Source organism: Sminthopsis crassicaudata, chromosome 3 (assembly GCF_048593235.1).
Source record: "Sminthopsis crassicaudata isolate SCR6 chromosome 3, ASM4859323v1, whole genome shotgun sequence".
NCBI lineage: Eukaryota > Metazoa > Chordata > Mammalia > Dasyuromorphia > Dasyuridae > Sminthopsis > Sminthopsis crassicaudata.
The window spans coordinates 440,898,048-440,924,011 of NC_133619.1; the positions used below are offsets into that span (position 1 = coordinate 440,898,048).

The window sequence follows — 25,964 nt, forward strand, 5'->3', positions numbered from 1 at the left end:
TAAAGTATTAAGAATTAGAATAACAAATGAAACAGTCTTTGCCTTCAATAAGTGTTTAGTTTATCAGGATGTAATTTTGAAACCAGTGCTTTTCATCTCACAGCTATGCTCCTCTCCATGACATCTTTTTTTTTCTTACCCTACAATCTTCAGCCATTTTGGAAGTTTTGGATAGAATTTATAAGCATAAAACCCAGGAAATTAACTATAGTGGAGAAAAACAAAATTTTTCAGGATAAATTAACTATGAACTGATACAGATTTTAAAAAGTTTTATATCTTTAAGTAGTATGAAGTAAGACAAAGTGCAAGATTTGGAGCCATTTGACTTGAATCCCAGCTTTACTTAAAAATATTACCTTGCTTATCACTTAATCTCATTTTTTGCATCTGCAAAATATAGGAGTTGGACTGGATCTGTGTTCAGCAAACTATGGCTAGAAGGCCAAATCCATATCACTACCTCTTTGTATGACCCCAGCTAAAAATGGTTCTTATAATTGAATACAATGTGATTTTTATTTAAAAGTGTAAAAAAACATTGTTTGCCAACTCCAGCTGTGAACTAATGATAATCCTGTGAACTTAAATCCAATTCAATCTGATTTATAGGTTGAGTACTTAAACATTCCCATTATTTCTAAACCTCAGCATGTATAGAGCAAGAGTTATTTGGATACTTTTAATATCAATTGTGGGCCACATAAAATTATCAATTTATAGAACTCAAGGAGGTTGTTCCACCTAGCTTTCAGTTCCTCACTGCCTACATCTGTCTTACCATATGATTTTGAGGGCTTTATTCAGCTCATGGGCTAGACATTCTCCATCTCTGGTACAGAGGAAAGAGGACTTGATTTAAATGCAAGTATTTTAAATTCACCTTTGGCACAAAATGTCTCTATGACATGGGGCAAGTCCTCTTTGGGCCTTCTTTATAAAACCAAAATCTCTTCCTTCTGTCAAGGACCAAAGATACTAATAATTGTTTTGTTACTGCAAAAAAATATAGGTTCAAGTAAAGTAGGACTTGAGTTCATTTTACTGTTATTATATATGTTGTTTCTAAGCAAATCTATCTAAAATCGAAGATGTTTTGGGAAGGTCTGCATTTTCCCAAACTTAAAAAATCCCAAGATGAGAACAATGCCCCCAAGTAAAATAAGGCAGTGAGGAATCTTCTTTCTATCTGTACCCTCCATATATATAAAGGGGTTTGATAAGCCAGTAAAGGGACCTGATAACTCAGATTTTGTGCAAAAATTCTTTATTCCCTCTAATCCACAAATATGAAGCCATTTATTTTTTCTCCCAGAATGTAGATTAAGGATAGAAAAAATGACTATATCTTTTTATATCTGTCTATTTAAAAACCCTATGTCTCAAAATAGAATCAGCTAAGCAAAAAATAAAATAAAATAATAATAATAAATTTCTTATACAGGGAAAGATAATTGAAAAGAAGCATAGGAAAACCTGATTTTCTAAGTTCTATATACCCTAGGAAAAAATAGCAATATGATCTTTAATGACTTACATTATTAGCATCTGAGGATATTTAATGCTGAGTACTATATTCCTTATTTTGCCTTACCTCTTCATTTTAAAGAGTAGTTATATTACTACAACCTGGCATTTCCAAGTTAGCATTATGAATGCTTATTTAAGAAGAAAAGAAATAGCAGTGATGGGTATTTTATAAACTATACCTGTGGTTTATTTAGCAGTGAGTGCTCCTAGAATACAAACAATATTTTAGAACCTATAATTCCAAACCTACTAGAAGAAAATCTTCAAATAAGAGAAAAACAAAAAAGGTAACTTTTTAATGTAAATAAAAATGTCACAAAAGAGTTTTTTTCCATTAAGAAGCCATTACAGGTGTTTCACGGTACAATGTATAGAAATCTTCAAATTTCCTGTACAGAAAAGTTGATTCATTATGCTTGAGCAAGTCGTTCTATTATTCTCCTGTAATCTGAAACAAGTTGTTGGAAGCTTTCCTCCAACTGTTCATGTTGCATGCTTATGTCTATTTGATTCATCTGGTTTGTCAGCTCTTCAGGCCTGAGACATCTTCTCATCTTTGCAAGATCCCTCTGCTTTTTCTAGGCAGTAAATAAAATTATTTGTTAGGAAAAGAAATAGCTTATTTCCTTGAATCTGTATAACAGTAATCTCCAATGTTAAAAACAAAACCAAATAAAGTAAAATAAAATAATGGTGGTACAATGGAAATATTGACTCTAATGTCAAGATAACCTCAATTCAAATTTCACTTCTGATACTTACAACCTGCATGACCTCAGTCAAGTCTTTTAACCCCTATGGCCCTCATTCATCACATCTGTAAAATTAGGGAAATGTAGACTAGGTGGTTTCTGGGATCTTTTGCAATTCTAGATCTGAGCCTATTAGTAACAGTAATAAATATAGATTACAATCTTCAAGGAAGCCCAAAGCTTAAACTTAATAAATAAAAAAATTTACATGATATATATATATATATATAAACATATACATATCTGATACATACACTCAATATTTGACACTTGCAAATATTCTTGGTAATAAGTGTCCAAAAGAACTTGATACTGGTCACACTTACAGATAAAAATGAGATACAAGGTAGTAATGTGAGTGAAAAACTATAGTAAGGAAATTTGATCCCAGTCTTATCCTTGCAATGGAGCACTCACTTGGTTTCCTACTACCTTCAGGATCAAATATAAAATTATATGGTATTCAAAAAATAGAACTAACCTGGCTTTCTACTTTTCTAGCTTTTAGGATATAGTGACATGGCACCTTGCTGTTCCTCACAAACAAAATATTCCCATCTCCAGAATTCAGACATTTTTAGTGTCTATCCATCATGCTTAGGATTCTCCTCATTTTTATGTAGGCTTCTCAGACTTCATTTAAAGTCAAGACAAAGTCCTACTTTTTACAAAAAGGCTTTTCTGATCATCCTTAATGTAGTGCCTTCCCTCTTGTTAATTATCTCCAATTTATCCTGTATATCCTGTGTAATTTGTTTGCAAGTTATCTCCAATTAGAAGTTGAATTCTATGACAATAAGGATTTGTTTTACCTTTCTTTGTATCCCCAGCACTTAACAACTTAGAAGGCACTTAATAATACTAATTAGGAATCAAAATAATGTAACAGCCAAGGTTGCTTATTTCTAAATTATTAAGAACTTTTGCTGTCTTCAGTTGTCTATTTCTGAGCTTTTTGCTTTATCAAATGAAACCAAGCTCCAATAAATAGCACCTCCCTCTTTTAAAGTAGAATACAGTGTATATAGCATGTTTTATTTCTTCTCTTATCGCACTTCTTCACGTCATATAGAAAGAGAATACTTTTTATCATATGGCAATTCTGATTCGACCTTTCCAAATAATTCCATTAAAAATATGTTTGGTAATTTTTTTTTTTAAAGGAGGCAGAGGCTGGGAAATAGGAAATGGAGACTTAAATAGTACTCATAATAACCAATGTATTTCCCATATAAAATTTCAATCATTTGGCAATACTGACATTAAGAGAAAAAACAAGGAACAATGTAAGAAAGTTATTTGAATGCAGGAATAGAGAGTAGCCAGAGATTTTAACTTTTATAGTTGTAAACAAGATAAGCTTCTAGAAACAATTTAGCAAATATTTATTAAGTATCTACTTCAAGCAAGATATGATGACGTAGTGTCTATGAGCATATACAGCATATAAAAAGATATGTAAAAAAGATAATTTGAGGAGGGCAAAACCACTGACAACAAAGAGTAGGAAAAGCTTTCCATAAGAGACAAACCTGAGCTGTGCCCTGAATTAAAGCTAAGATGAGGAGAAAATATTTTCTAGGCTAAGGAGGTAGCTTATGCAAAGGGTATGAAAAAAGAAAATGAAGGAGTTCAGAAATAGCAAGCAAGCTGGTTTAAGCTAGAACAGGGAATGTATGAAGTATGTTAAGTTCTGACATACATTCCCAAAGAACATCTCAATGTAAAACTGCACAATAAAAATCCCAGGAGTTTATGGCATAAACAAAGTAAGGAGTTATGGACATATAATTCAAAAACTTTATCAATAACATTAAAAATAGGAAATTAATAAAAATAGCAGCCTAATTTTATGCATATTACAGGATTAAATACTACAAAAAAAAGTAGAATCTCTGTTCTCCAGCTGGCAAAATAAAGGGCTAAAAAAAGAATGTGGTCTCAGTAGGTTGTAATTCTAGAAATCCATGGCTAAATGAAAGTGGGGGAAGATGCACATAGAAGATATACCATAAATATGGCATTTTGCTTTGAAAAAGCTAAAGTTGCTTGTGGAATTAGATGTGGGAAACATTGCAACTTGTGAATTGTCAGTGCTGCAGTCTTTTGTTCTTGCTGTTTCTTGCAAATGAAACAGTGAATCAAAACTGCATTAACAAACACAAAAATTTGTGGTGTTGAAATTCTTTTCTGATATATCAGTCATACTGGAATGAATTTATATTTTCAAATAAAAAAGTTACAGCAGAATTGACTGCAATATAAAATAAGTTTGGAAAAATATGCTGGGACCAGATTGAAAAAGGCTCTGAATGCCAAACTATAAAATTTCTATTTTAATCGCAAAACAAATAGGGAGACAGAGAATGACAAGGTCAGACATGCTTTAGGAAGATTATTTTGACACCTGGATGGAGAAAGACTGAAGAGGAAGGGACTGAAAGCTAGGAGAGCAATTGGAAGAATATTGCAGTTTTCCAGCTGAAAAATGGTAAGATCTTGACCTTGAACCAGAGTGGCAATCAATTGAGTAGAAATAAGGGACTGGATGTACTAGAGGCAAATGATTAGATCACAGGAAATCAGATTAAGCAAAAAGCCCTATTTTTATCACATGGTATTTACTTTAAACAAAAATAAGCTAGTTCCGGACTTCAGGGGAGAAGATAAGGATTCCATTATGTACTCAGGGGATATCCAGGTGAAGAAAAGTTATGCTAATAAGCATAATGTTAAAAACAAAAAACTATGCTTTTGTATTATTAATAGTTCACCTTAATTTCAAATTATTTTTCTACTTGAAACATACAAAACACTTGTGAACAAGCAAGGAAACAAATTCTATGCTAAACATAAAATGGAAGATTTGTATACTTCTCTATGGACTTAAAACTATTTTCCTTTAAGTTACAACCCTCTATTTCCTCTATTTAAAAATAGGAAAACTTAGATCTGGTAATTTGGGTTCTTAATTGAAGTAAAATTAAATATCAAGGAAAATCATCATATAAATGAACATATAGTTACAGAAAGTAAAAATAATTTTTAATTCTAAAAATTCCCTTTTCTCCTTATTTTACTATCTACTCAAAGTGCTTATCTGACAATGTAACAGCATTATTGTTCCCCTCCCCCCTTGAGGCTGGGGTTAAGTGACTTTCCCAGGGTCACACAGCTAGGAAGTGTTAAGTGTCTGAAACCAGATTTGAACTTGGGTCCTCCTGAATTCAGGGCTGGTGCTCTATTCATTGCACCACCTAGCTGCCCCTAACAACATTATTGTTAAGGACCATGCCTAAGTGAAGGGGCAGGTCAATTCTCCTAGAGCCTCCACAGCTGTGGACCATAACATCTGAAGGGAGTTGCAAAGCAGCCTTTCTTGACACAGGTGTTAATTTTGGACTGAGAATGAAATAAATTGGAAGCAGAGGGAAGAGGAGAGGTCAGACAACGCAACTGCCTCTCAGTGAAGAGGTCAGAGAACATCGAGTGCCTCTCAGTCTCCTTGTACCATCATCATCTGCTCACATAAAGAGATCCATTCTACAGGTCTGAATTAGACCTCCAGCAGCCACTGGCAGGTGGCTCCCCATATCACAACACATTATGTGTCATAAATCATCTAGACATAAAGTCCTTTGTTTTATATAATAAGTACACTTCATAGGAAAGCACTGTTTCTCAGTTTCCTAGAGTCACCAAAAACAAAAAAAAAAACACTTCATTTATTTTTTATTTAAAATACTTATATGGATCAATTTCTCCATTCATGGTCTTCATCATGTGAACATGTATTCCTCTTAGAAACTTTAAACATGTTTTTAATTCACATATTTATTTATTCAAAAGCAATTTATGGGGAGGCTAAGTGTCGAAGTGGATAGAGCAGCAGCCTTGAATTCAGGAGGACCCGAGTTCAAATCTGGTCTCAGACACTTAACACTTCCTAGCTGTGTGACCCTGGGCAAGTCATTTAACCCCAGCCTCAGAAAGAAAAAAATAAAACAAAACAAAAGCAATTTATACTTTTTGTGACTTTATAAGGTTTTTAGTTTCATAAAAAAAGATCAAAAGTAACAGCAATAGTCCTACTTGCCTCAATAATACATACAAATATTTTATGACTAGGTATAAAAGTACTGATATTAAAATACCAGAATATAATTTTTTGAAAATTCAAAGTCTTCCAGCAGTTTTAATATTAAGAAATTTCTTTTCAATGAGTTTCTAATAAGTATGTAATTAGTTTCCAGTGGTATTATATTTAAGATAGCAAAAAAATTTTAAATCTCTTGTAAAATGTACCATTTACAATTAGCCTATCTACTAAGTTATATTTTAAGTCCTCCCTGCCAAAAAATAAAAATGCTGATAGTTTATTAGAAGATGGGAATCTTGGGCACAAAAAGAGGAAAGAATATTATTTAAGAAAATGATGAATTTATATTGCCTATCACTGAATTTCTATTTCCATGTCAGTTTATATTTTAATATCAAATCAAACAGTTTGAGAAGGAAAAGTCTTTAGGGGAAAAAAAAAAACACTAGTATATGAACAGTGACTGTATCTGTAAATACCCTATAAATGGGTAGAGGGAACTCCTAGATAAGGAAATTCTACCAATACTTTATGAAATCTCTTCAAGGGGAGTATTGCCAAAGGCAGTTCTGCATTTTGCCCAAGATCACATGATCTGTAAGTATTAGAGAAGGGGACTTACACCCAGGGTTTTCTGGCTTTAAAGCTGGTTCTCTCACCACTCTGCCATTCTAGACTAAACTTGCATCAAAGTGAGACTCTTCACATCCAGACACATTCCCATTCATAAGACAGGTTGTAGTACAAATCGGGAAAAGTATCCAAAGCAAAAGTTCTGAATTTCTACCTTATCTTTATTATCAATTAGCTGTGCTTTTGCACAAATCACTTCTTTGGGGGATGATTTTATTAAAAGGAATTGAATTTGCTATCTCTAGAGCCCTTGAACATCTTTCTATGCACGTATTGAATATTTGGACTGTTTCAGAAAGCTATTACTATTTTGTACCAGCACTTGCTTCTGTTGAATCAAAGTGAAGTAATGTAGGGCTTCCACAAAAGTCTCTCACCACCACTGCTTCCACCCTGTTCTACTCTTGGAAGATTTGGGGCAAGTACCCTCATGGTCTCTCCTCCTCATCTGTAAACAGAAAAAGGCTTTTAAGGGCCTTTCTAGCTCTAAGTCTATTATTCCTTGAACAACATAAATGGAGATGTAGTATCTCCAAAGGTAAACAGATTCCTCTATACCCAAATACAATTTTAAGGCTTTGATTTAAAATTATTTGCCCTGATTAAGTCATTTAGAAACATTCTTCAAAAAGTTTGCATATGCCAATTAAGTCAGTAACTTAAAATTTTTCTGGTAAACTCTTCCCTATAGTCAGTCTTCTATTTCTTTAACAGTTTCTTTCTTCTGAATCTCCCTTCATTTTTTCACATTTTTAAAATATGCTGAACAAAACTGGACAATCTTCTGAATAGAAGTCAAATTAGTACAAAACATATTATGTCTTATTAAATGGGATTTCCGGGTTCTTACATTTCATGCTTTAGAGCTGGAAGTGGCCTTAGAGATCATAAGAGTTCAATCCTCTTTGCTGAAGGAGACTAAAACTCAGACAAGATAAATTATCCTGCCAAATGTCATATAGTTAATTGTCAGATGAAATAATGCATATTAAGCACCTTTGCAAACTCTAAAGTTTTAATATAAACTTTAACTATTATAATTTGTATCACCAACAGTTGCTTATTTATTTCTAATAATGTTGCATTCTATCCCTATAAAGTGACATGTTCAACAAATATAAAGACATGTCCTGATCATACCAAAAGGAGAATTAAGAGAGATCAGGTTGAATACTAAAAGTAATTAAAGGCAATATAGCTTTGTTACCTCTGTAAAGTTAAAGAAACATAAGAGAGGGGCAGCTAGGTGGTTCAGTGGATAGAACACTAGCCCTGAAGTCAGGAGGACCTGAATTCAAATTTGACATTTCTTAGCTGTGTGACCCTGGGCAAGTCACGTAACCCCAATTGCCTCAGGGGGAAAAAAAAAGAAATATAAGAGGAAAACAAGTAGGTTAAAAGGTTTCACATTACAAGTTATTATAGAATCTCTCTGCTCCAATTTTCAACAACTTGCCTTTCATTCTCCTAATCACTTAGGCCCCAGAACTCACCTAACAGTAATCTTTCATTCTTTTCTTTTTTAACTTACATCCAATTATCAAGTCCTATCAATGATATCTCCCCTCCTTCATTCTATCCTACTGCCAACCTAATTTAGACCCCTATTATCTCCTGACTGGAATGTTGTAAGAGCTATAATTTCTAGCATTGCTTCCAACCATCCTCCCTACAATCTTTTCTATATGCAGGTACCAAAAGAATTTTCCTAATTAGAAAATTCAGATAATCATTCTTTTGCTCAGTAACTCTCAATAGTTATCCTTTAGAACTCAGCAATCATATGGTTCAACATTCCCTGGAGAAGGAAACAATCCCAGAGAAAGCAAATGACTTATCCAAAGTCTATAGCTAATACAAATAAAGTCCAAACTCTTTTGATGTTTGAGTCTCTGAATCTGGTTCCAACCAACTTTTTATTAAATTATTTCTCTTCATATGTGCTAAAGTATATTTAAAGTGGAATATCTACTATTTGCTAAAACTCTTTTTGCCCTTTCCAATCTCTATAATTCTGTCTATATCATTCTCTGCATCTAAACTGCCCATCTCCCTCCTTTCTGACTACTGAATCTTTCACATGCTTGAACAATCAGTACAAGACTAAATTCTATAAGAAGTCATGTTAGTTCAATCTGTATCTGAAAAACCATCTGGTATCTGCTTGAAAATATTCAGCAAGTGGGAACCTATTACCTGTCAAGGCTTGTCATTACACTTCTGGAGAGCTCTAATTATTAGGGAACTACCTCTTATACTATACAAAAACCACTCAAATGCTCTCTTCTCTCCTTATTTGCTTTAGTTCCTGGATTTTCTGACAAGATCATATTTTAAATAATGCTATTGTAATAGTCCTTTTTCATCCATTTCCTTTTGAATAGGGCATATCTTTTCAGGAATACTTTCTAGTCATGACCCCATTTCAAAAGATTTCAATAATGCTAGTGAAGTTAATTGATGCACAGTTAAATGAGAAAAGCAATAACAATTACACAATAAAAACTTAACTTTGAAAAACTTAAGAATTCAGATCAAACTTGGGATGGAAAATGCCATCTGCATCCAGAAAAAAAAACTATGGAGACTGAGTAGATTAAGGGACAGTATTTTCACTTTTTGTTTGTTTGTTTTTTTCTTGTAGTTTTTTTTTCACTTTTGTTCCGATTTTTCTTGCACAACATGAGAAGTATGGAAACATGTTTGACCTATATCAGATGGTTTGCTATCTTGGAAGGGGAAAATATGGGAGAAAAATTTGGAACACACAAGGTCTTGCAAAAGCAGATGTTGAAAACTATTTTTACATTTAGAAAATAAAATACTATTGAACATTAAACAAGTAAAAAAATAAAAGCACATCACCTCAAGAAAGAAAAAAAAAAAAAAAAAGGATTCAGGTCAAAAAAATTCTTTTAAAAAATAAAAACAACTCAAATTAACTGATCAATTCTGATGGACATGGCTCTTTTCAACCCTGAGGTGATTCAGGCCACTTCTAATGGTCTTGTGATGGAGAATGCCATTTGCATCCAGAAAGAGGAGTTTGGATACTAAGTGTGGATTACAACATAGTATTTTCACTTTTTCTTGTTTGCTTGCATTTTGTTTTCTTTCTCATTTTTTTCCTTTTTGATGTGATTTTTCTTGTGCAGCATCATTGTGGAAATATGTATAGAATAACTGCACAGATTTAACATGGATTACTTGCTGTCTAGGGGGAGGAGGTGGGGAGAAGAGAGAAAGAAAAAAATTTGGAATACAGGTTTTGCAAGGGTGAATATGTTTGCATTATGTTTTAAAAATAAAAAGCTTTAAAATGAAAATAAATAATTTTTTTTTAAAAAAAGAACTCAAATCAACACAATAAAACTGATTCCCCAAGACCAGTAATGAAACATGCCTCCTATCTACTCATAGATAGGCCACAGAGTCAGCATGCAGAATAAGACATTTTTTTTCTGGATGTGGATAACATGGGAATTCATGTGATTATTGGTTACAATGGTCTTTTACATTTACTTTACTGGATCAGCATCTTACATTGTATACTTTTTCAAAATTCTTTCATTTCCATTACCTTATAGAAACCACCTGACTGATATAGCGTGAAACTTCTTGTGTTTGACTCAAACTAGAGTTCCAAAATATATTTAATAGAAATCTTGAGGAGTCTGTTTTATAAAAAGTATTTTTTATTTGGAAAAAATATAGTATTTCCTGAAGACTTGGAATTAAGTTAAATGTTTAAATATTTAAAAAAACTTTTCCCTTGTAATCTTGTTTTATTTGATTTTTTAAAAAATTAATGTTCATTTATATAATAAACAAAAGGTTTAAAATACAAAGTAAAAGTCTGGTATGGCCTTTAATCACTGCATTGTTAGGAAGAACCAAGTCCATCACAGATGATCATCACATAATCTTGTTACTGTATACAATGTTCTCTTGGTTCTGCTCCAATTCACTAGAATCAGTTCATATAAGTCTTTCTGGCTTTTCTGAAATCAGCCTATTCATCATTTCTTTTGAAATAATTTTTTATTACATTCACCTACCACAACTTATTCAGCCATTTCCCAATTGATGGGCATCCACTCAATTTCCAGTTCCTTGCTACTACAAAAAAGGTTGCTACAAACATTTTTGCACATATAGGGCCTTTTTCCTCTTTTATGACTTCTATACAATACAGATGTAATATCCTAGGTCTATAAGAGGAAATTCAAAACCTTAAGGAAGAAAATAACTCCTTGAAAATTGGAAGTGGGCAAAGGGAAGCCAGCAAAGTTCTAAGACCAAGAAATAATAAAACATAAAAAAAAAAAAAAAAAAAAAAAAAAGAATGTGAAACATCTCAAAAGAAAAATTATCTGAAGAACAGATCAAGAAGAGAAAACATATCCGAATACCTGAAAATTACAAAAAAATAAAAATAAAAATTATTTTGATGCAACAATACAAGAAATAATTAAAGAAAATTGTCCTAAAGTTTTAGGACAAGAGGAAAAAGTAGAAATAGAAAAGAAAAAAAAAAAAAAACTATTGATCACTACCTGAAAAAGATCGTAGGAAGAAAACCTAAAGGAATATCAAAGCCAAAATATAAAAATTCCCATCTTGAGAAAATATTACCAGGAACAAGAAAAAAAGTTTAAATGTTGCAAAAGTAAAATTAGAATTACAGAAGACCTAGCAGCAGTTATATTAAAAGAGACTGCAGATCTTGGAACAATATATATGGAAGAACTGGAGTTGTAGCTGAAAATATCATACCCAATAAAGTTATGCATAAGCCTGATTGGGGGGTAGGGGGGGTGGGGGAAATCAATGCACTGCTAAATGTTCAGAATTTTGTTGAAAAAAGACCTCAACCTCAAAGAAAATTTGACATGCAAGATCCAAGAGAAATATGAAATAAACATCAAAGTAATTATAAGGGGATCAATAAGGACAAATTGTTTTTGTTTTATACCTGGAAATATAACCTGTATGTCTAAGATTGTCATTACTAATTGGATAGTTGGAAAGAAAGTCAAACCCTCTTTTCTCCTCTTATACTTTTATCAGCTCCCATCTTCTCTAGAGAGATAATTCCTAAATAAACACATCCAACTCTAATCTCTTATACTTTTATCAGCTCCCACCTTCTCTAGAGAGATAATTCCTAAATATATACATCCAACTCTCCTCTATATCTCTCCTGAACTCCAGTTTTACATCAGTTGTTTTCTGAACATTTCCAATTGGATATTCCATAGACATCTCAATGAGCTTTAGTTTGTTCACACTGAATTTATCTCCCATCCTAAACTTGTTTCTTCTCACTTTCTTGTTTTCATTGAAAGCATCAATATTTTTCTAGTCTTACAGATTCATATGCTGAGTCACCTTGAACTCCATTTACTTCTCTTCCCTATTATCCAAATAGTTGCTAAATTTTGTTGTGAAGACTGAATATTTCTTCAATATTCTTTTCATTTTGAGGGTTTTTTTTGGCCATCACCTTAGTTCAGGCCTTTATCACCTGTAACCTAAACTACTCCAACAGCTTCCTAATGCATTCCTTGTCCAATTAGCCTTCTTTCCAACTCATCGTCACACAAAGCTGCCCAAGTAAGTATATGTCTGGCCATATCACTCTCCTGGCTCAAGAGTTTACAACTGACTCTCTATTACTTCCAGGAAATATAATCTCAAGAATTTGATATTTATATCTTTTTAGTCCAGTGTTAGCTTACCCTTCTTGAGATTTCATTCATAATACTTCCTTTTCATGCATACTATGATCTAATCAAAAAGGAGTACTTCTTATAACCCAAATTCAAAACTCTTATTCTCTTAATTGCTTGTCTTTTCATAGGTTATCTCACATGCCTAGAATATATTCTCTCTTCACCTCTACCTCTCATACCTTCAAAATTCAATTCAGATGCCATCTGCAATGGGAAGTTTTTTATGGCCCTTTTAGTTGTTAGTTCTCAACATCTACAATTTAATTGTTCTTAAATATTTGTGCAAATGTTGCATCACCAAAGCAGAATTTAAGCTACTTGAGGGCAAGGTTTATTTTAGTACAACACTATAGGCCTTTAATAAATACCTACAGAGTGAAGAAACATTGAAGCCACTGGTGACTTTCAACTTACAACAGCTTATGGAACAAATGTTCTCATATTGTCAGCTGGTGCTGTCTCTAACTGCTTTTTCTTCTCTTCCTTAGGGCAAGCCTTTACAGAGCATTCCTCTTTGCTACTATTATTTGACCTTATTTATAAAGAGAAAAGAAAAGGTACCTGCCACATGCAAAGACTCAGGGATGAGTTTTCCCAAGTAAGCCCAAAGCTCCCTGGGCAAATAAATTATTCACTTTTTTTCTAGCTGATCTACTTGCTTTGCTTTTTCATCAATTTGTACAAAATGGCTTAAGGATTTAACTGACTTAACTGGAGCAGTTTTTTCATCCTAACTCCTTGTTGAAAATTTCTCAGAGAGGCTAAAAATTTTTCCTCCCTCTTAACTTACAAACATTTAAAAACACAATGCAATTCTAAGCTCTGCTTGTAAAACAAAAATCAAAGTTCAAAGTCAAAAGAATCACAGGATTTGCTCCAAGACAGTTTACTGGACTTCTCTGTTTCTTAGCTCTCTCTATTCAGAACCATCCTTCTACAGTTCTGAAGTAGACCTTTTAGACTTCATAATTGTTGAAATACAAATCTCCCTGCATTTTTAGAAACAATTTAAGAAAACCAGACTATAACTCCTAAATCAATAAAGAATATCAAAAATATCAAGAATATCAAAAGATGTAACACATGTTATATAATAACAACCTTAGCTAAATCCTAAGGTTATGGTAAACTAAATTATTCTGAAATACATTTGGAAGAATTGTGATAAAGTAGCTCTTTATGTGTATACTTTTAATTAAGCTAGTGAACAACTCCTTCAAGTGACAGACACTCAATAGAAGCATCCTTTATGTCATGAATAATCAGAGCTAAGTATTCATACAGAGGCAACTAAGGTTTAAAACTGTCACAAATAGAAAAACTGCATACGTTCACACCAGTTCTTTGCCAAATACCATCATGGTAATTTCTTCAGTCTTTCTAGTTTCTCAGGTGATGCCAATTTTTTTCACCTCCTTTACCAGGTCTTTCATATATATAGAAGGGGAAAATTAAGTTTAGAAGTGAAAAAGGATTAAAGGTAAAAACAAACAAACAAACAAAAAAAGGCAAAAGAGAACAAATATATGAAACAAAAACATGACAGGAAAAAGCCATTTTATAGTTATAATCAGTAGTAAAAAAGAATAGCAAGGGAAAAAATACTAAATAATAGCAAAAATGTAGACGACAAGAAGGTAGAAAAAAATTTGACTATGTTCTGATCCTTAAGATTTTCCAGGAAGCATAAAACTGAAAGAAAAAGCTATTGTGTGGATTTATTTTAATTACAGATGCTTCAATGAGGATAGTTTACACATCACTACAGTGAAAATTTTTTAAAAATAAATAATGGAGAAATTTAAATTATTCTAGAGCGTTTCTATGCAGGTTAAATAAAATCTAGCAAGATAGTTTAAACCTTCCTATAAATGATATCCAATAATATTTCCTTCTTAGTCTTTAATTTAAATACTGAATTGTTATTGTTCGGTCATTTCAGTTGTGTCCAACTCTTTGTGATACCATTTAGGGTATTCTTGGCAAAGATACTGAAATGATATGACCTTTCCTTCTCCACTTCATTTTATAGATGAGAAACTGAGACCAACCATATTAAGTGACTTGACCAAGGTCACATAATAAATATAACCAGATTAAGGCCAGATTTGAATTCATTAAGATGAATCTTCTTGACTCTAGGCTTAGAAATGAGCCATCTAGATACCCCAAACACTGAACAGAACACAATATTCCAAGATGACTGAAATTAATTATACCTTGTATGGACCAATTAATCTTCTTTTTATGTCCAGTCTATAGCCCCTGGATTGTTCAGCATCACCCATGTCAGTCACACGTAATCGGAGAATTTCATAAACTCGCCTAGCATGTTGCTAATAAATGAAACAAAAGAAAAAGCAAGGTGATTCCAAAAAAATTCTTGAATGCACAAATACCCTCAAGGATTTATCATCTAATTTTAAGATTAATTTTGTAAAGAAACGTGAATTTACTAGGTTCTCTATTCTTCCATTAAAGGTACAACAAAGCCACATTAAAATACAAACAATGTGAAAACTTGGAAGTAGGAAGCAAATACTTTACCTTTAGTCTGTATAAAACAAAGCAAAACAACAAAAAACGCAACCTCATATAAACAAAATTTCCAAAATCTTAACCTGAAGAGCTATGATTTTATATACTACTGTGCAATTATTACAAATAACTTTTAAAGCAAATCTCTCGACTTCAATTTTAACACTATTTAAGATATTTATTTAAAAGCAATAAAAATGAGCTTTTAAAAAGGAAGACTTTTACAATTTACACAAGAGCGCCAAATCATTCCAAATAGTAAGATTTTTTAAAAAATAATAATTTTCCCATCATTTCTCTATTTTTTAAAAATTAGCATTCCTAGGCAATGAAATAAATGTCTTTTAGTTCCTAGAACAATCCAGAATATTTTTATACAAATTATACTAGTGTTTCCTAAAATGTACTGTTATACAAACTATAATTCTTGTAAGCATGTTGGGTAATAAAATGATCAGCTTATGTTTCAAAGTAGAATTAGAACATTCTTCTTTGCAAGTTAACATTCCTCTAGGGAGTCCCCATTACTTTCACAAGTCTAATGTTATGAATTCTCACAATACAGCTTTACACTGTAAGTAGGTGAACTGATTAATTTATTTTGAAAATATAACATTAAAAATTACCAAATTTTAAAAGAAGATCCTTGTCCTTTATTATTAGACATTAAACTATTAAGGCAGATATTTGTTTCTGTTTATTTTAATGCAAGTCTATAAAAAAGTTATCCCTTATTTTCTCATGCACTAATTGCCTTCTCAGAACAAACTACCAGCATTTCTTTATTCCTCCCAATGGCCAAGGTCCTTTAAATAGTTTAAACACTGAACTGAAAAATGTTTTAATTTTCTAAGTTTATGTCCACAAAGGTTTCTAGACTGTGTTTTATGGTGGATTCCATGCTCCCCCAATCCCAGTTATATAGAATGGAAACTTAATCAACCAACACCTAATCAACAGACTCCTAAAAAAAATTTCCTTCTATAAGACAAAAATCAACCCTTTAAAACAAAGATGAAAGGGAGAAAACCCTCCAGCCAGTTCCTATGCTAAAACATCATCACTCATTTCTTCTCTAATATATTTCACTGCTAAAATGTTAGTTTGCTTCATAGGCAAAAACTAAAAATGATTATTAAATTGTCAAGCCTAAACAAAATTTAAATAAGTTAGCTATTTTGGAAACATAAGAAAAATAATTAGAAATTATAGTGATAAAAAAAATTTTTGGAACATTAAATCATATGCATCTTAAATATTTGCATGCTTCTATGAATGATGAAGGCTTTACAGCATTATACTTTACAAACTAATGTTTAAAACCACTGCCAGAAAGGAAATAATATGTGAAAGTTATATTGTGGCTTTTGAATTTTGGAGGGAGGATGAACATATTGATATTGGGAAGAATTTAAATTGTCCTTTTCTTTTAGTAATTTAAAACACATTTGCAGGGGGCAGCTAGATGGCACAGTGGATAAAGCACTAGCCCTGAAGTCAGGAGGACCTGAGTTTAAATCTGTTCTCAGACACATAACACTTCCTAGCTCTGTAACCCTGTGTAACCCAATGCCCTCAGCAAAGAAAAAGGAAAAAAAAAAAAAAAAAGCATTTGTTACCTCTTGGAAGAGACAAAGAATTCTGAGTTATGTATTTAGTGTACAAAGGAGCTCTCCAGCTTCTGCTTTAAGTCCTTTACATATAAGCAGTGGCATAAATGCTACTCTTAAACTTAAGCTTAAAACATTCTTGCTTATACAGCTGTGTTTTGCAATATTTATAAGTTGTTCATACTATAAATACTGAAGTATGCCACTCCCTGCCAGCAATGTAATTATCAAATGTACATATTGAGCAATAGTTTGCTATAGATTTATCAATAATTAAATATAAAATTTGAGACTATTTCCCTACTGTAATTTAAAATACCTTGTTTATTTTGAGTTTCTGCTGTGCCTCTGTCACCATATCTTGACTGAATCCTTGCATTAACTTGTCTGGTGAAAAGCAAGGCAAATCTTGGCAAAGTTTCACAAGTACAAAATCTCTCAGTTTCACATAGTTTTCAGATGGATCTTCAGCTAAGGAAATAAAGTCAAAATAACAAACAACATACTCAAAAGAATTTCTTTTTATTTTGAATGATAAATACATTGTCTAGTTTAAAGATTCATAAGAATATATGAAAGGTATAATAATGTATATGGTTTTTGAAATATTTCTTTACAAACTACAACTGTGCTTAAGCAGTAAAATTTCCAAACTTAGCCAAATATTGGACGTGAAATCCTTTATAAATGTATGCAATAATTATGACCTAAATGTCAGTATTTTTAAAATTATATCACATTTATATCACTTGTCATAAGCAGTCTTGGTTTTCATAGTCAGTAGACTAAAAACATAAAAAGTACACCACCAAGGAGAAAGACATAGAACAGCTATTTAAGAGTCAGCCATTTACTAATACATGCCCAGTAAGTCAATTAATTTTAAATTCTGTAATGTATGTAGGAAGAAAGTTGGTTTACTTTTCTTTGATCTCACAGCACTTACCTGCTTATAATTGCATTAACAATACAAAAAACTATCCCATAAAAATTATCAAATTTAAAAAAACTAAAACAGTTCTATCAAGCATAGGAAAACAATTATTTAAAGATGACAAAGTAATGACAATAGCACAGGAAAAATTGTATTATATTGGAATGTATTGATCACATGGAAAACTATTTCCTCCAGTTTGGTAGCTAGTACACATCTGGCATTCAGCTTAATAATACATTCACATCAAAGATTTCTATGCTTAAAAAAGATAATGTGGTAATCTTTAAATTTTCTTTCCAACACAAATATTTAACATATCAAGATATCAACTACTTATCTCTAATTCACAGAATTACAAATTCACATGTTATCATGTAGTTACATCTTTACTATGCTCTCTGCAAACTGGCACCATGAAACATTTCAGCTTTATATATTACCTTCGTTTCTTATCCAAACTAATAAAGGCCCACAAATTAATCATTCTGTTATCTATTTTATTATGCTTAGCATTACTTTTTAAGTAGTGTTTTACTTTTTAAGTTCTAAAGAATATAACGAAAGATATTTTTTAAATATGCTGCTATAATTTGTACTAATGTCTAAAATATATTTCTATCAGAACATAATCATAATCTCATAAAAGATTATGAAAAATCTCTCAGTATGAACTAATAGTAAAGTAAAAAAGGATAGAATTTTGATCATGTAATCACATACTAAAAACCTTGTGTCATAGTATGTTCACAATCATTTGAGGTTTTGATTTCCACTGGCACAAAAACCAAAGGTATGGGAGCTATGGGTCTAAGTTGAGTAAGAAACAAGGAAAAGGAAAATGTATCACCTATCATCCCAAAGAATTATCAATATTTGGGATGCTTAAAATTCTAAAAATTTCTTATTTTTAATCCTTCTCTTCTTTCTAGCCCTTATGCTCTCACTCCTGGTCTTCAGGCAATACATAATTCCTTTAATGTTATCTGTGTAATAAATCTATGTTAACTGTTTTAGACTATAATGGACAAAGATCATATGATGCTATTTTAAACTTTTACACAAATGCATCTAGTATTTTGAGACTATTCTTCCAGAGGAAAAAAAAGAATTCAAATTCCATCACAGGCATGATGACTACAGTCAAGGTCAAAATCAGTATAAGAAACAAGTAACTTTTAAACAATTTTCAGCACTCCCAAAGTAACCTTTCAAACTGTCATGATAAATCTTTTTTTATTTTCTTACTAGAAATGAATATGAAAGAAGAGTATGGCCAGGCAGAGAAATACAGAAGACCCATTAGTAAAGCAGTCTGGTTCATGAAAGCGAAACTAGACTGTCACACAAATAGGCAACAATTAGCAGTTAAGAAAATTTGCATTTGCTCATGATGTATTCAATCCACTAACCACTAAGCCTTTCCTATAAATATACTTATATCAACTAACTCTAATAGAGAATGCTAACTACAGATAGGAATTAAATAACAACTAAAATTTTTTGATCAAAATGAGAAAAAATAAAGGCTAATTTCCAAGTTTTTCTAAGATTGCTTGCATACTATGAAATTTATTTTAAAAATTTAAATACTGACTTAAGATCCAGATTTTTCAACATAAAATATTTTGTCCATTGTCATTTAGATTCTGAAAACTGGTATAAAAAAAGCAAACAAGACTAAATATAATATAAAGCCTATTTATGAAAAAGGAAATCTGATATAACTAGTAGCAACTAAGAATTGAATAAGCATCTCAACATGTTTAAAAATATTTATCTTGAGCAAAATTATAAATTTTAAAACTGAAGAGTATGTCATATTCCCTTCTTTAAGTTCCATTCAATTGAAAGGTCATTTTAAACTATGCAAATAATCACTACCATTTTAGCTTAAAATAAGCCCTCATAGACTGATTACATTTCAGATGTGGCTCAAAAAGGCCATGCTGCCTCTCAAATTTTCTTAAACTCTATAACTAATGGTAAAAGTGTTAGCTTTAGTGAATTTCTAGTACCTCCTGACCCCAACAATTTGGCATGTCTGTTTTTAATAAGTTACTTTGGGCCAAAGAGATAAGCAATATATTAATAATGAAACACACTAAAATACAAATTTTTGTAAGGTTCATCAGGATATGCATTAGAGGAGAGGGTCAAAGTTTGAATTTTTACAAGTTAAAACTATAACACTTAATTTAAGTGCTCAGTTGTAATAAAAAAAAAGCTTTCTTTTTAATAAAATATGAGATAGGAAAATGATATATTAGGAAGGGAAATAAGATGAAAGCACAAATTAACCAAACATAAAAAAAAATTAAATGTAGTATTCCAGAAAGTTCTAAAACACGCAGTTTTTAAGCAATAATGGATTTCTAAAGGGCAAATATACTTATATTATCATGTTACTTGTGAAGATAGTAACTTTATTTTCATATGAAATTTTATTTCTATCTTCGGTTTAGATTTTAATACCAAGAAAGACACAATTTTTTAATGTTATTCTATTTCCTAACTCAAGAGATTATAGTAAATATCCAAGAGTATTTGTGATAGACAAATATCCTCAAAATGAAGATACTATACGCTATTTTTACATTTTTATTCTAACACAGTTTCAAGATATAATGCAAAAATATTTTTCTAGAAAGATAAGAGAGCTACCAAGATTAAATTTTAGTTAAATAAAAGTCTAAAATTAGAGCCACAGACCTAGACACAAAAGATATATAAGATATATTCTGGGACCCAGAATCCACTGATGGTCAATAAGATCTCATTTTAGTAAATAGAGCAGCTCAAATTTGTAGTCTTTAACAAGATAACAGATTAAAACTGCATCAATTCATTGAGTTCAATACCATAAGCAAATCAGAAGGATAGTTATCCATTTACAATTGTAGCAAATTATTATAGTTTATACTTCAATTCTCTCTAGTTGTAGTGAATTTACACTTAGCAAATATCTTTCAAATCTTCCAATTTTGAATTCCTACTTTAGTAGCTACAATGACAGCAAGATGAAATGATAAATCATCTCTCCATACGCTTTTGAGATCCTTGTTAAAACAACATGTTTTCTAGTAGATTATTTTAAAATGACAATTTGGAGTTTGTTTCATTTCAATTTTAATTTATTTTAGATTCAAAGTAAATCCATCTTAATATATGGTGTTGAGGCTTTCTTGTAAATGAAATTAAATTCTAGAACACATAAAAATGAGAGGGTTTGATTAGATTTCCAAAGGTTTAAAAATCTATTATATTCTATTTGTGAAAATGAACAGTTGGTTTGCCATGGCCAAATAATCCATCACCCAGTGGCCAGAAATTGTAATAGCATTTTTCTTTCTTTCTTTCTTTCTTTCTTTCTTTCTTTCTTTCTTTCTTTCTTTCTTTCTTTCTTTTTTTTTAAATTATTTTCTCATAGTTTAGTCATCAACTTATTTCCTTGACAACAATTCCATAAACTGCAGAAAAAGAGTAAAGCTGTATCATTTTACTTCTGGTTGGGTTACTTGCATTCTTCTAACCTATTTTGGCTTTTCCGTTTTCTTGAATAGAAGAATCCAGTAGTTGAAATCACAGATTAAACAGTCAAATCTTTCTTTTATTAGTTATTCTAGTCATAGCATTCTGAAGGTAATTAATAGATTGATGTTTGTATCACAAAGTGGCTCTGCAGTTCACTCATTCTACACTTTAAGTGGCTTTATTCCTCAAAATTGTAAGAACATAATGAAAGGAATATGAAACACCCACAAGTTATTAATCATGTACAAATTTATTATATATCATATTAAAAATAATCTTTCCTTTATGAGTTTAATAAAGGAGGAAGTAACAAAAAATATTGAAAAACTCAACTTTTCTATGAGTAACCTGATCAAATAAAAAGTTACAAATATATTAAAATAATAATAATGAATTGTGAATTTGGAAAATGCTTTCTATTAAAACACTTTATACAACTAGCTAAAAAGATATAGCCACTGTCCCCTAAGAGCTTACAATCTAAAATGTCCTACACAAACCATATTGCCAGCTGGTCTTAATTCAACTGTGACAGATACATAACACAAAATTTGGCCACTTAGAAGTAAAATTTTTAAAAATAACTTAATCTGAAGAATAAAAGATTTACATACCTGTAATATCAAGAACTACAGGAGAAGAAATGTAATATCTATGAACTGTTTCAAAAAGTTGGGCACCATGGCCTTCACCTTGAAATGGAGGCAAAATCAACATCTGGCTACAATACAGAAAGAAATTATTTTTAAACTTTTTTTTTTTTTTTAAGGACACCATTTGAAATCTGAAGTCAATTTTATATGAACAACAACTTAGATAGTACCAAAAAATTATTGAAACTTTTATCTCCAAAAAAAGTTAAAATTACAATGATAATCAAAACATCTTCCCTATTGTTTCAAATGGCATAATGAAATAAATTAGTGCATACCCACTGGATAATAGTGATTTTTTTTTTTTAAACAAATCAACACCATTATAACAAGTATTGGAAACTTCAGCAGTTCCCTCTTCTGAAATAAAAGACAAGGCACGTGTTACACTGCCAATTACCTTACACGTGGCCGGGTTTTGTCTGGGTACACATAGTAATTATAGACTGTCATGTAGCCTACGGTCGCAAAGAGCGTAGCTCCATCCTTATTATACTTCTCAAATCTGCAGATAAAACAGAAAGCCAAGCAGGTCAATTACAGTCGCGCTCCCATGCAGTGTCCATTTTCTTTTCCATTCTCTGACTGAATTTTCAGTGTCAGCAAGCTACTCTGTGAGGGCCCAATGGATACACCTGCTATGTTCTGAATGTACAATTCACTTAATTGGTGTGCAGCAACTTGGATAAATCAGACCTCTTTACATCACTTCAGTGCACTTGCCTATTATAAAGATGAATAGGTGGCAAGTAAAAGAAAACACAGGCAAAGCTCATTTTACTGTTTAAGCCTACATTCAGGGCTCTAACGGACAACAGCATTTAATTCAGCTCTATTCTCAAGATCTCCCAAAGCATAATGAAGGAAAACTCAAGCCTGATAAACAATAGTTTTTCTTTCCTGGGAAAAATATCATTATACTGTCCCAATAATTGGCCCGCCACAATTAAAATGCAGGCTTTGTGGAGGTAATAAGGTCGACTGTTGCTTTAGAACTGTACTTACACTAGAAAGTAGTTCCATCTTTCATCATCCACGTCAATAAAGCTAGCAGTTTCAATAAACCACATCAAAAAGGTCTGAAGCCTTTCATGATATTCTCGAAAGCCTGTACATGTCATGTCAGCCTAGGGAAAAAGCCAAGAAAAGTCAGGTGAAACTCATCACAGAGGTAAGTGAAAGTCTGTAGAACACAAAACTGTCCTGTGGGAAAATGTCTGGGAGCAGAATGCTCTGATTAAGATGTGTATACCCAGACCCCCTCACACCCACACACTCTGAAAAGAACTTTTTGTAAATAAGAGCTATATTCTGCAGTCAAGAACAGATTACTGAAAACAACTTTCAGAAAATTAATAAAAAAGTATAAATTTATGTTAAAGAATTACACAGTTTTGTTCTTACCTTGTATATTTCATAGGTAATGTTTTCTCCTGCTTCCTTATTGTGAACTGAGTATGTATGAAGTAATGTGCCAAAGGGTTTAAAATTAACTTCCTTTTCCAACAATGAAATAAAATCATCTGTATTTGTACAAAATCCTGGAGGAATGATTTCTCTAATTTTGCTCTCCACATCATCTGCCTAAGGATTAGACATTAGAGAGGAATGAAAAATTAAAAATAAAAATTTTTCCTTACTATTAGCTGAAAACATTCAAAACCTTTAAGTATAAATAGGACTTACAAGACCAAGTAACTTCAGTTCATGTTATAATATATAATTGAAAGCAAGGCTATACACTTGTAATAAATTGAAATTGTAATGTATAAGATCATTTATTCATATCTAAAACCACATATCAAACCGTTCTCAAGTAAACAGATATGCTGTGATTTAATAAAAGGAAGTCAGACAGCCAATGGTATTTTTCCTGGTTTTGCAGTCATGAATACAATATGGTTGATCTGACTATCCTACATAATCTTTGAAGTTTACCAACTTTAAAAGTTTGGAAATTGTGCTAGATAGGAAGAGGCCAACATGTTTCTCTATTCAAGAAAGAGTTGCCTTCAGCAATAGGATAAAGCTAATGACTGAGTAAATGAATAGGAATCTCACAATGAACTCAACTACCCCATACATAAAAAAAATTAGGGGTTTTTGAAGAGATTTAATAAAAGTGATTTCTGACAAAGTTATTTTAAAATGTATATCAAGATTTTGGGAATACATAAACTAACATAATAGAAGTATATACATAATATTCATATATATTTTTGATAATTTCTATAGACTCAGATTTATGGAAGAAAGAAAAAAGCAAGTCTTAACAAAATTAAATTCAGAGATTAAAATTACCCTTGTTAAACAACCCTGGTGAATGTTCAGACTATCAGCTGAGCAGACTTCATAATCCTTTTCAAAACCCCAAAAGACCACTTGATTGAATACATTTACTACTTCTCTTTAACCATGAATATTTGATGAAGTCTCACAATAAAGTATTACTGCTTCTCACCAGGCAATAAAACTTAATGAATTGGTCTCAACTTAACAAAACCTTACCCCTCAATACAGTCCCTAAAAGCCTGACATTACATTCAACAAAATGAGCTTGCATTCTATTCAAACTTTTTTCTGAACAATGAGGCCAGGTTTTTACTTAATGGAGTTTGCCGTGAGTTCAGCTGTAATGTTTGTATTGTATCTATTTCCACAAGGACTGACACAAGAACACTTTGTGTTAACTTACTAAGCAGCTCTTTCACACCGTTTACATGCATGATGGGTATTAGTTCTAAACCAAGACCCTTGCTACTTAGCATTCAAAACAGGGAAATTAAGATGCTTAGAACAAAATACACTACAAAAGGCTAATACAACATGCTACTAATTCCTGTCCTTTCAACCATCTTTAACTAAGTAGAAGCAATGCACCTGCAGATGAATAGCACTTTATCATCATTCAGTTACAATTTTAGGATGGAAAACCACGGATGGAGTTTATCACAAACAAGTTGAATTTTCAATGCTTTGGTACCACCAACATTTATATTTAACTTGTTTTCTATCTATAAAAAAGAGCTATTAAACAATTAGAATATAGTGCTACAATACTTTGCCCCAAGCTTACTTTTAATACATACATAGTCTCTGCATCTGATTCATCATGAAGATAAAAGAAGTTGAATTTACCAAAACTCTTTTTTTGTTCACTTTCTAAGCGGGATTTGATAAATATTTCTCTCTAAAACTACTGGCTAATCTGAACAATGGAGGAGTAAAGGCAAAATTTGGGATTCTAGTCTACACTATCAATGCAATTTATATAAGATTATTATAAAGAAAAAATGTTATTTTTAGTAAACCTGATTCTCTGATAATTCAAATACAATGTATTACTGATTAATGATTTTAAGTTGGGTAGAATAATTAAAGATGTATGTTTGTAAAGTTCCCAACTTGAATAATATTTTTAAAAATTAGTTTAAAGACTGTAAATCACTTAACATTTTACCCTCCAAAATTCCTGAGATACTTATTGCCTTCTACACAGAATATACATTCATACAGTATAATCACTTTGCACTTTTGTACTAATTCTTTCAATCACTTCAAATATTTCTTAGTTGACACTCGTTATCATTCCAATAAAACAACTGCAAAGATCACCTAGTTATGCTAGTGTTGAAAGGACACACAATATCAATTTTATTATCTAGAATTTTAAGCCCAAAGATTTTGACCTTCAAGATAATAGATTATAAATTATAATAAATTACACCAATTAATATGAAAGATAACTAGATAAAACGTTTTAAGACAAACACCTAATTTTAATCTTTAAAATGTTAAAAAATGAATAAAAGCCCTTACAAAGGGCAAGGTTAAATATCCTTGAAGTATTAATTTCCATTTCATAACATGATTGACTACAATGCATTTATCTGATTTATATGACAAAAGTTCACTGTTAAAAACTGAATTCACACTTCCTCTCTGA

At 31.5% G+C, this 25,964-nt stretch overlaps 1 protein-coding gene across 1 annotated transcript in view; it reads right to left on the reverse strand.

Moving 5' to 3' along the window:
* Positions 1-1,694: 1,694 nt before the first annotated feature.
* The window catches only part of HAT1 (histone acetyltransferase 1), a 71,540-nt gene continuing 47,270 nt past the window's right edge, over positions 1,695-25,964 (reverse strand). The window contains exons 5-11 of the mRNA XM_074303125.1: positions 23,423-23,602; positions 23,024-23,145; positions 22,419-22,523; positions 21,980-22,086; positions 17,217-17,368; positions 14,969-15,085; positions 1,695-2,108 (exon numbers count right to left, since the gene is read on the reverse strand). Coding sequence (XP_074159226.1) covers positions 1,941-2,108; positions 14,969-15,085; positions 17,217-17,368; positions 21,980-22,086; positions 22,419-22,523; positions 23,024-23,145; positions 23,423-23,602 — 951 coding nt within the window. The 3' untranslated portion in view covers positions 1,695-1,940. The remainder of the gene's footprint in view (positions 2,109-14,968; positions 15,086-17,216; positions 17,369-21,979; positions 22,087-22,418; positions 22,524-23,023; positions 23,146-23,422; positions 23,603-25,964) is intronic.